At 41.9% G+C, this 12,007-nt stretch overlaps 1 protein-coding gene across 3 annotated transcripts in view; it reads left to right on the top strand.

Moving 5' to 3' along the window:
- STAMBPL1 (STAM binding protein like 1) overlaps nt 1–12,007 on the top strand; it is a 57,418-nt gene that overhangs the window by 26,298 nt on the left and 19,113 nt on the right. For all 3 annotated transcript variants that reach the window (XM_029931684.1, XM_029931686.1, XM_029931685.1), the window contains exons 2-3: nt 168–250; nt 5,383–5,600. In XM_029931684.1, the coding sequence (XP_029787544.1) occupies nt 221–250; nt 5,383–5,600 (248 nt within the window). In that variant the 5' untranslated portion in view covers nt 168–220. The remainder of the gene's footprint in view (nt 1–167; nt 251–5,382; nt 5,601–12,007) is intronic.

Here is a 12,007-nt window from a genome sequence, read left to right as displayed (position 1 = left end):
AGTTTTGTATGTTCAGGAAGGGATTTCCAAAGTCTCTCCAAACACTCAGGTTATATAAGTCATTTCAATTTGTTTATATTCTGAGCCAGAAATAACCCTAGGGTCTGAGATTTGAGACTTGAATTCTTAAAAAATAACTGTGGTTCTGCTTTTTGTCTTTGAAACAGATGAAGTGATTGGGAAGAAGCCGTCGACACCTTCATACCGTGGACTGGACAGCATGGATCAACCATTTACTGTGAATTCTCTGGTAGGTAGCCCCCACTGAGAGTTCACATATGGTCTGAAACCCACAAAGAAGAACAGAAACGCACCAAATGTGAAATGAGTCACCGTTACTTCAAGAAGTTTAGCAGTTGTTGCAATTCATCCATCTGTGTGGTCCTCTCCTTTGAGGAAGTGACTAATAAAGCCGTCTTTGCTAGAACTAAAAATAATTCTTTGGTCCACAAAAGTGTGAAATTTTAATTGCTCTGGTCAGACTCCAAGATGCGGTCCTTCAGCAGAACACCAGGAAAGGAGACCATCAGGGGTGATTTTGCAGCAGGGACCTCAGCGTCTCTCCAGATAAAAATTGGAGGCTTACCTTGCGTGGTAGGGACCCAGGGACACATTCTGTATGTCACGTGTAAACACGACTTTGGGATCCTGTGTAAATGTCTGCACACTTGAAACTTCCGTCCTCTCACTTCTACCCTCACAGCCCAACACCATGTACACCTTCTCCAGATCCATTTTGGCAGAACAAGATGGCGGAGAGGAAGTAACGGGGCGCTGGGATCACGGAGGCATATTCTGTGTCCCAGATCGTTCTCTGGGTGAGAATGTAGGCACATTATATAATCTCCATGGCCCCGTTTTTGTACTTTATGCCTTATGACAATCGGGAACAACATTTTTAATGTTCCCAGCCTGTCAGAGGGGCTTGCTAAAGGGGACCGTTACCCTTCTCCCGACGAGCCTCCCCACCTGTTGCGGCAGCCCCGTGGCCCCGTGGCCGCGTGGCCAGCAGGGTACTGAGCGCCTGGCCTCCACAAAGTTTAGCACCAGAACACAGAGAAGTACAGGGCCTGGTTCTTGCTCCGAAGTAGGTTAGGACCCAAGTCCTCGGGGCCAGGAATGCCCTTCACATGCCCAACCGCTCGGAGAGGGCGAGGAGCAGAGAACTGAGGAACTTGTTCACTTTCCGGCCCCACAAGGTCAGGGTGCTGTGGGGTGATCAAGGCGGCCTCATTCCGCCTCTTCGAGTGTCTCGTGTGTCTTCAAGAACATTATGTAGAAATGATTAAAATCTCAGTGGACATGTCAATGTAGAAATGAACAGAGGGGCTTTTTTCAGCTGGAGAATTTGTATGTCCGCCCAAGACCCTCACGCAAACTGAGTGTTAGAGGTTGATGAAGGCGTTAGGCTCTTCCCAGTTTACTTCTGAAACCAGTTTTGAGTTTGGGAAGAAGAGGACCACTCAGTAGAGGAAAACTAAATCTTATTTTTACTTTCAGGGAAAAAGATACTCTAGTTATAATCATACTGCACCTTTTTCTCTCTCCTTTATGTGGTACATTTATTGATCATCGTCCGTGCCACAAGGAATACCTACATCCTAGGGAACGAGGTTGGATGGCCAATGGTTCTTGCCCCTCAAGGAGTTTCTACAGAATTGAAAACACTGTCCACAAATAATTATAACTCATTGTGGACCATATAGTAATAAAAAGCGGACAGATTATTTTTGCATGCACAGGAGGCCAGAAAGCCCTTGTGGAAAATGTGCTAATTTCTGTAGATTTTTCTTTTTCCCAATCATTTGCTGATGTCCCCAAAGCCTTTCTCTTTGGTGAAGAGTGACATTTTCCTTTAATGCTGCTGAGCACTCCAGGTGACGTTGGTGAGAGAAAGGTGGGGCGTCATTTTCCTGTCCTGGGGTGACAAGATGGCACATGGTCAGGCCCGAGGCTCAGGATCCACAAGCTTTGATTCCTGTTTCTGAGGAGAGGAAGCTTCCGACGGCTTCTCTGCAGTTAGAAAGTCTTTTCGAAAACCAGAACGGGGCAGCCGAGTTTGGCTAGAAGGAAGTGTGCCTTAATTTAAGGTGAAGTGCTTAGGAAGGGCTGAGTTCCGTCACACCTGTCTAATCTCAGAATTCTGGGCCACGTGAGAATCGATTTAAGGTGCCACAGTCAAACATCCAGTGTATGAGTTATTCTTCATAACTTGGACCCGAAGATAGGCTCTGGGAGCTGATATGTCTTCTTGTTGTTTCTGCTTTTAAAAAATGCTTATTTATATATTTTGAAGGAGGTGGAGCAGGGAGAGAGAGATCGGGCACTGTACCTTCGGCCCAGAGTTTGACGTAGGGCTTGATCTCACGAACTGTGAGATCGTGACCTGAGCCGTAATAAAGAGTCGGATGCTAAGCGGACTGAGCCACGCAGGCTCCCCTTATCCCTTCTGTTCTAAATTGAACTGCCACCCACTCCTGGGAGCCATAGCTGGAGACCTTCAAGGCAAGGAAGCCAAGGCCCTGAGAGCTTTCTCAGGGAGAAGGAAAAGAGGGAACATGTTAGTGCCTCTCTGGTTGGTCATAGAGTACACCTTTCAGAAGAATGATTCCAGGTCTCTGGGGTCCTCTCTGCTACAAAACTGCCACCAAAGCAGTCCTCAGGGCATTGCAAGACCTGCAAAGGTCCAATTCATTGCACCCTGACCTTGAACCTTGGCTCAGTAATTCAAAGCCAGACAAAAATTGTATCTACCTTGATTTCTTGTTTAACTATCTACAGACCCTTTCATCAAATGCTCAGCCCAGACTGTAGCCCACCTACCCTTGACTGACTGAGGCAGACTTGGGGAGCTAAGTCTGCTCTGGGCTGATTCCATTCTTGCATGGAAGGATGGTGAGTGGTCTTAAACAATGATTCCCAACCCAGCATGTGTAAGTGCCTCTGGGGACATCAGTTCAAACCTGGGATCTTCAAGCCCGACTCCCATCTCTAGATGCAATGGGAGGCCTGTTAAGAATTTGTACCTGGGGCACCTGGGTGGCTCAGTCAGTTAAGCATCTGACTTCAGCTCAGGTTGTGATCTCATAGTTTGTGAGTTGGAGCCTCATGTTGGGCTCTGTGCTGACAGCTCAGAGCTTGAGCCCATTTCAGATTCTATGCCTCCCTTTCTCTGCTTTACCCCCTCCTCAAAAATAAATATTATTTTGAAAAAAGAATTTGTACTTGTAAGAAACTCCCAGTTGATGCTGATATTTCTGGTACCTGGATCATGCTTTGAGAAGCATCAGACTAAATTTATGTTAAATGTTCATTTATTTTTGAGACAGAGAGACAGAGCATGAGCAGGGAAGGAGCAGAGAGAGAGGGAGACACAGAATCTGAAACATGCTCCAGGCTCTGAGCTGTCAGCAGAGTCTGATGCGGGGGTCAAACCCATGAACTGCGAGGTCATGACCTGAGCCAAAATCAGATGCTTAACTGACTGAGCCACCAGGCGCTCCTGAGAAGCATCAGTCTGAAGCAGGGGTCAGCAAACTATGGTCTGAGGGCCAAATTCACCACTTGATTTTGTAAATAAACATTTTTCAATATAACCAGGATCATTTGCTTGCAAGCTGTTTCCGGCCGCTTTCCCCCCAGAAGAGGTAAGTGGCCGTGATGGAGATTATATGGCCTGCAAAGCCTAAAACATTTGCTATGTGGCCTTTAACAGGAAGTAATTTGTTGACTTTTTTGCCTTTCTGAGGCGCTGACCTTTTTATTGAATAATCATATAATTATCCTGAATGTGTATGTTCCGTGTTTTCTCAGATGTGTAAAGATGCTGTTTTTATTAGGAAAATACAACTGTACTGATTATATGACTGACTTTTCTTAGTAATCATTTTCATTATTTTCTCCATCAGGTACTAATTAACAGTGCCTATTATGTGCTATAACTATGATGGGCAGGTCTAAGAGTCTTTTTATGTTAAATAGAAATGGGAGGGGTCCATATGCTTGAAAAGGCTTGTCTAGGACTTGTTGGTGGGGTTTCATTCACTTAATAAAGAAGCAGGGAGATCCTCAAAGCTTCTTATTAAACTAGATATATTCTGGAAGAGAACTGAGTGCTTGCAGAAACTTTGAATCCAAACCATCTCTCAGAGACCCTTCAAAGTACAATGATATGGACCCCACCTTGGGCAGGAATCCACCTGTTGGTGTCCCTCACGTGGCCTAGGATGGAAATATCCATGAGCAAATAAGGGTCAATGATACTTTACTTAAAATGGCCTAAAATAGTTGCATACTCAGGAACTGCCCATAATTGGACCCTGAGCCCTAAAAGAGACTTACCCCAACACAAAGGTATGTTTAGCCTGGAGATGTGTGTCGAGTGTGTGTGTGTGTGTGTGTGTGTGTAACCAACGTGGCACCTGGGGGGTTCAGTTGGCCAAGCGTCCAGTATTGGCTCAGGTCATGACCTTGCAGTTCGTGGGTTTGAACCCCGCACCGGGCTCTGTGCTGACAACTCAGAGCCTACCTGCTTCAGATTCTCAGTCTCCCTCTCTTCCTGCCCCTTCCTCACTCACAATCTGTCTCTCTCTCTCTGAAAAATAAATAAAAACGTTAAAAAATTCTCTTCAACTATGACATTCAAGGACAGCAGTACAATGTTTTCTTTATACACAACTAATATTAAAACTTGCAAAGGCAATAAATTCATGGATAGGCTGTGATGTTCATCCAGGCATGTCCTTAGATTCTTTCCATTCTTTCTTTCTTTCATTTTTTTCCAGAGGTATTTTTTGTGGTTTGCTTTTACTATACCACTGCATGCAGTATCTTGATCATCCTTTCCAAAAATGATTTTTAAAGACCTACAAACAAAGTTTATTCCATATGACACCATGATACAGAGGCTGGGAACTGCAAATATGCAGCATATTACAAAGTCTTACAAATCTGCATGCTTAAGAATTTGTCACATGCACTTGGTGCATCGCCCACGTGCTTCCATACAAAGGTTTTGCTATTTCATATCATTAACTCTTACAGAACATTTTCCTTTGGTACTGGTGTCAGGGACATAGTACAGAAACTACATCCAGAATCGCAGTCCTGTTCCTTTCTTATTTTTTTTAATTTTTTGATGTTTTATTTATTTTTGAGAGGGAGAGAGAGACAGCGTGAGCAGAGGGGGTCAGAGAAAGGAAGACACAGAATCCAAAGACAGGCTCCAGGCTCTGAGCTGTCAGCACAGAGCCCGATGCAGGGCTCAAACCCACGAACTCGAGATCATGACCCGAGCTGAAGCCGGATGCTCAACCGACTGAGCCACCTAGGAGCTCCTGGTTCTTTCTTACTGTAACCAGAGATTCAAATTTTGCTTTGCAGAAAAAGTTAGCTGCTATGCCCGACCATACAGATGTCTCCCTCAGCCCGGAAGAGCGAGTCCGTGCCCTGAGCAAGCTTGGTTGCAACATCACCATCACTGAGGATATCACTCCACGCCGCTACTTCAGATCTGGAGTAGAGATGGAGAGGATGGCTGCGGTGTATATGGAAGAAGGCAATTTGGAAAATGCCTTTGTCCTTTATAATAAATTTATAACGTAAGTCTTTAATTTTGGAGGCCTTCAAATGAGAAAATTGGTGAAATGCTTACAAGCTATTTTGGTGAGGCAGTTTGGGCGCTGGAAACAGTTTCATATTCAGACCAATTTTGCAATCTCCAAAAGCATTGCAGGTCCAGGCTTTTAAGTTACCAAGGAATGTTTTGAAAGATATCCTCACACCATCTCTGAGGCTCAGGGATAGGAGATACCTTCTCTCCAGGCCAGTGCAGGGACCCGCATCATTTTCTTGCACACTCCTCACAAAGCAAATGTTTTGTTTGTTGCCATTCTCCCCCACAGGGATGTAAGCTTTGTGCCACTGGAAGCCGTATTGCAGCTCTGTCGACAGTGCCTAGAACATGCCATTAACAGTTTTTAAAAATTTTTTAACGTTTATTTGTTTTTCAGAGACAGAGAAAAAGCATGAGCAGGGGAGAAGCAGAGAGAGAGAGAGAGACACACACACACACACACAGAGTCGGGAGCAGGCTCCAGGCTCTGAGCTGTCAGCAAAAAGCCCAACACGGGGCTCGAACTCATGGCCCACTAGATCATGACCTGACCCTGAGTCACAAGCTTAATTGATGGATCCACCAAGGCGCCCACCATTATCGGTTTTAAAATGTGATTTGATGGGTTGGGCATGGGGGATAAGTTGGTAGTTATATGAAGGATTTGACTCAGGGATAGAAAGTAGCAAGCAGATTCACATTGTTTTGTTTTTTTTTTAAATAATGGATACGACTTCAGCAAATATTTATTTTAATAGTTTATTGTCAAATTGGTTTCCATACAACACCCAGTGCTCTTCCCCACAGGTGCCCTCCTCCATCACCACCACCTCTTTTCCCCCCTCCCCCTTCCTCTTCAACCCTCAGTTCGTTTTCAGTATTCAATAATCTCTCAGGTTTTGTGTCCCTCTCTCTCCCCAACTCTCTTTCCCTCTTCCCCTCCCTGTGGTCCTCCAATAAGTTTCTCCTGTTTTCCTGTTAGACCTATGAGTGCAAACATATGGTATCTGTCTTTCTCTGCCTGACTTATTTCACTTACCATGACATCCTCAAGGACCATCCACTTTCCTACAAATGGCCATATTCCATTTTTTCTCATTGCCATGTTATACTCCATTGTATATATATACCACATCTTCTTGATCCACTCATCAGGTGATGGACATTTAGGCTCTTTCCATGTTTTGGCTATTGTTGACATTGCTGCTACAAACATTGGGGTACATGTGCTCCTATGCATCAACACTTGTGCAACCCTTGGGTAAATCCCTAGCAGTGCTATTGCTGGGTCATAAGGGAGTTCTATGGATAGTTTTTTTGAGGAACCTCCACACTGTTTTCCAGAGCAGCTGCACCAGTTTACATTGCCAGTAACAGTGCAGGAGGGTGCCCATCTCTCCACACCCTCATCAGCATCTATAGTCTCTTGATTTGTTCATTTTAGCCACTCTGACTGGCGTGAGGTGGTATCTCAGTGTGGTTTTGATTTGTGTTTCCCTGATGATGAGTGATGTTGAGCATTGTTTCATGAGCCTGTAGGCCATCTGGATGTCCTCTTTGAAGAAGTGTCTGTTCATGTCTGCTGCCCATTTCATCACTGGGTTATTTGTTTTGTGATTGTGAAGTGTGGTGAGTTGCTTGTAGATTTTGGATACTAGCCCTTTATCTGATATGTCATTTGCAACTATCTTTTCCCATTCTGTCGGTTGCCTATTAGTTTTCTTGATTGTTTTCTTTGCAGTGCAGAAACTTTTTATCTTGATGAGGTCCCAAGAGTTCATTTTTGCTTTCATTTATTTCCCTTGCATTTGGGGACGTGTCGAGTAGAAAATTGCTGCAGTTGAGGTCTAGAAGGTTGTTTCCTACTTTCTCCTCGAGGGTTTTGATGGTTTCCTGTCTCACATTCAGGTCCTTCAGCCATATTGAGTTGATTTTTGTGTATGGTGTAAGAAAGTGGTCTAGTTTCATTTTTCTGCATGTTGCTGTCCAGTTCTCCCAGCACCACCTGCTAAAGAGGCAGTCTTTTTTCCATCGGATACTCTTTCCTGCTTTGTCAAAAATTAATTGGCCGTACATTTGTGGGCCAAGTTCTGGGTTCTCTATTCTATTCCATTGGTCTATGTGTCTGTTTTTGTGCCAATACCATCCTGTTTTGATGATGACAGCTTTGTACTAGAGGCTAACATCTGGGATTGTGATGCCTCCCATTTGGGTTTTCTTCTTCAGTATGACTTTGGCTATTCGGGGTCTTTTGTGGTTCCATACGAATTTAAGAATAGTTTGTTCTAGCTTTGAGAAGAATGCTGGTGCAATTTTGATAGGGATTGCATTGAATGTGTAGATTGCTTTGGGTAGTAATGACATTTTCACAATGTTTATTCTTCCGATCCATGAACAGGGAATGTTTTTCAATTTCTTGGTGTCTTCTTCGATCTCTTTCATAAGTTTTCTATAGTTTTCATCATATAGGTCTTTTACATCCTTAGTTTGGTTTACTCCTAGGTATTTGATGGTTTTTCGTGCAATCGTGAATGGGACCAGTTTCTTGATTTCTCTTTCGGCTGCTTCATTTTTTGGTGTATAGGAATGCAACTGATTTCTGTACATTGATTTAGTACCCAGCAACTTTACTGAGTTCATTGATCAGTTCTAGAAGGCTTCTGTTGGAGTCTGCCGGGTTTTCCATGTAGAGTATCATGTCATCTGTGAAAACTGAAAGTTTGACTTCTTCTTTGCCAATTTTGATGCTTTTTATTTCCTTTTGTGGTCTGATTGCTAATGCTAAGACTTCCAGCACTATGTTAAACAGCAGTGGTGAGACTGGACACCCCTGTCGTGTTTCTGATCTCAGGGGGAAAGCTCTCAGTTTTTCCCCATTGAGGATGATATTAGCTGTGGGCTTTTCATAAACTGCTTTTATAATGTTTAGGTAAGCTCCTTCTATTCCGACTTTCTCAAGGGTTTTTATTAAGAAAGGGTGCTGTATTGTGTCAAACGCTTTTTCTGCATCTATTGACAGGATCATATGGTTTTTATCTTTTCTTTTGTTAATGTGATGGATCACATTGATGGATTTGCAATTATTGAACCAGCCCATAACCCAGGAATGAATCCCACTTGATCATGATGGATAATTCTTTTTATATGCTGTTGAATTCGATTTGCTAGTATCTTGTTGAAATCTTTGCATCTGTATTCATTAAGGACATAGGTCTGTAGTTCTCTTTTTTGGCTGGGTCTCTGTCTGGGTTGGGTATCAAGGTGATGCTGGCTTCGTAGAATGAGTTTGGAAGTTTTCCTTCCATTTCTATTTTTTGTAATAGTTTGAGAAGAATGGGTATTAGCTCTGCTTGAAATGTCTGGTAGAATTCTCCTGGGAAGCCATCTGGCCCTGGGACCTTATTCGTTGGGAGATTTTTGATAACGGATTCAATTTCTTCACTGGTTATCAGTCTATTTGTGCTTTCTATCTCTTCCCATTTGAATTTTGGCAGTGCATGTGCATTTAGGAATTTGTCCATTTCTTCTAGGTTGTCCAGTTTGTTGGCATATAATTTTTCATAGTAATTTCCGATGATTGCTTATATTTCTAAGGGATTGGTTGTAAGAGATCATTCATTTTCATTCATGATTTTGTCTATCTGGGTGCTCTCTCTTTTCTTTCTGAGGAGCCTGGCTAGAGGTTTATCAATTTTGTTTGTTTTTACAAAGAACCAACTCTTGGTTTCATTGATCTGCTCGACTGTTTGGATTCTATATTGTTTATTTCTGCCCTGATCTTTATTATTTCTTTTCTTCTGCTGGGTTTGGCGTGCTCTTCCTGCTTCCTTTCTAGTTCCAGTAGGTGCTCCATTAGATTTTGAATTTGCGCTTTTTCTAGTTTGTTGAAATTGGCCTGGATTGCAATATACTTTCCTCTTAGGTCTGCCTTGGCTGCATCCCAGAGATTTTGGATTGTTGTACTTTCATTCTCGTTAGTTTCCATATATTTTTTAATTTCTTCTCTAATTGCCTGATTAGCCCAATCATCCTTGAGTCAGGTGGTTTTTAACCTCCACATTTTTGGAGGTTTTCCAGACTTTTTCCTGGGGGTAATTTCAAGGTTCATAGCATTGTGATCTGAAAGTGTGCATGGTATGATCTCTATTTGTTTATACTTATGGAGGGCTGCTTTATGCCCCAGTATGTGATCTATCTTGGAGAATGTGCCATGTGCACTCGAGAAGAAGGTGAGTTTCCTATCTTCAGGATGGAGAGTTCTAAATATATCTATCAGTTCCATCTGTTCCAATGTGTCGTTCAGGTCCTTTGTTTCTTTAGTGATTTTTCTGTCTAGTTGATTATCCATTGCTGTCAGTGGAGTATTAAATTCCCCTGCAATTAGCACATTCTTATCAATAAGATTGTTTCTGTCTATGATTAATTGTTTTATGTATTTGGGCACTCCCGAATTTGGCGCATAGATATTTATAATTGTTAGCTCTCCCTGATGGAGAGACCCTGTAATTATTATATAATGTCCTTCTTCATCTGTTGTTACTGCCTTTACTGTAATGTACAGTTTGTCTGATATAAGTATGGCTACTCCGGCTTTCATTTGTCTTCCAGTCGCATGATAGATATTTCTCCATCCCTTTACTTTCAACCTGAAAGTATCTTTAGGTCGAAAATGAGTCTCTTATAGACAGCAAATAGATGGATTTTGTTTCTTTATCCATTCTGCTACCCTGTGTCATTTGGTTGGAGCATTAAGTCCATTTACATTAAGTGTTATTATTCAAAAATGTGGGTTTAGAATCATTGTGTTCTTCATAGAATTCCTGTTTATAGTGGTGTCTCTGGCACCTTGTATTCTTTGCAACATTTCCCTCATAGAGTCCCTCTTAGGATTTCTTGTACGGCTGGTTTGGTAGTCATGAATTCTCTCAATTTTTGTTTATTTAGGAACACCTTTATCTCTCCTTCTATTTTGAATGACAGGCTTGTGGAGAATGGATTCTTGGCTGCATGGTTTTTCTGTTCATCACATTGAAGATTTCCTGCCATTCCTTCCTGGCCTGCCAAGTTTCATTAGATAGGTCTGTAACCACTCTGATAGGTTTCCCTTTGTACATTCGGGCCCTTTTCTCCCTAGTGGCTTTCAGAATTCTCTCTTTATCTTTATATTTGGCCAGTTTAACTATGATATATCGTGCCGAAGGCTGATTCAAGTTACGTCTTAAGGGGGTTATTTGTGCCTCTTGAATTTGAATGTCTATTTCTTTTTCCAGATTTGGGAAATTCTCAGTTATAATTTGGTCTAGTATCCCTTCAGGAACTTTCTGTCTGTCTTCCTCTTTAGAAATTCCTATGATACGGATGTTGTTCCATTTGATTGTATCACTCAGGTCTCGAATTCTCCTTTCTTACTCCTGTATCAATTTCTCTCTCTTTTTTTCAGCTTCCTCTTTTGCTATAACTATATGTTCTAATTCACCTATTCTTCTCTCCGTCTCATCAATCCTTGAGGTGACTGCTTCCATTTTATTATTCACCTCATTTATAGCCTTTTTTAACTCATCACACCTATTTTCAAAATTCCTAGTCATTGTCTTAGTTGTGTCTTTGATGCATTTTTCAACCCCAGTGATTAATTTTATGACAAGTTTTTTAAATTCTTGATCTGGTATGTTGTCTAGGTCTGCCTTGAGCAGTTCTATGGCTGTGACTTTTTCCTGGAAGTTCTTCAGGGGAGAGTTCCTTCATTTTGTCATTTTTGCTAGTTTTCTGTCTCTTGTCAGCTTTAAAAAGCTTGTTGTGCACTGTGCACCTGTTAGTAGTACTCTATTAAAGGATGCTTATTGACTGTCCCAGGCCTGTCGTTTCAGGAAATATTCTTTTAATGGTGTCTCTCAGTTTCTCTTGTTGTGCCTTTGAATATTTTATTTCCCTACCCAGCAATATTTGGGTCTCACCGTCATGCACACTTTAGCTTGTTTCTTGGTATAGCCCTAAGAAGGAAAACAGACAGACAAACACAGAGGGAACAGAAGCACACAAACACAAAGACAAATCAAACACACAAACAAATTAAAAGGGGAAATGGAAAGAAAATTGAGAGGAAAGAGACGAAAAGAAGAGAAGAAAAAAAAATAACGGGGGTCAGAGACAACAAAGGACAATGGACAGTCTAAAAGTATATGACCAGTTGAGGGGAGAGATAAGGATGAGATACAGGAGAATATATCTGGATTGCAAGAAAGAAGAAATGGAGGGAGAAAGGAGAAAGGAAAATAAGGAATAAAAATTTTTTTTAATTTTAAGTAAAAAAGGTAATAATAATAAAAAATAAGTACAAAAAAAGAAAAAAGAAGAAGAAAAGAAAAAGCAGCAGCTCACCCTTGCACATAGGCA

This window comes from Suricata suricatta, chromosome 2 (genome assembly GCF_006229205.1).
Source record: "Suricata suricatta isolate VVHF042 chromosome 2, meerkat_22Aug2017_6uvM2_HiC, whole genome shotgun sequence".
NCBI classification, from domain to species: Eukaryota; Metazoa; Chordata; class Mammalia; order Carnivora; family Herpestidae; genus Suricata; species Suricata suricatta.
This window is presented reverse-complemented; position numbering and strand designations above follow the sequence as displayed.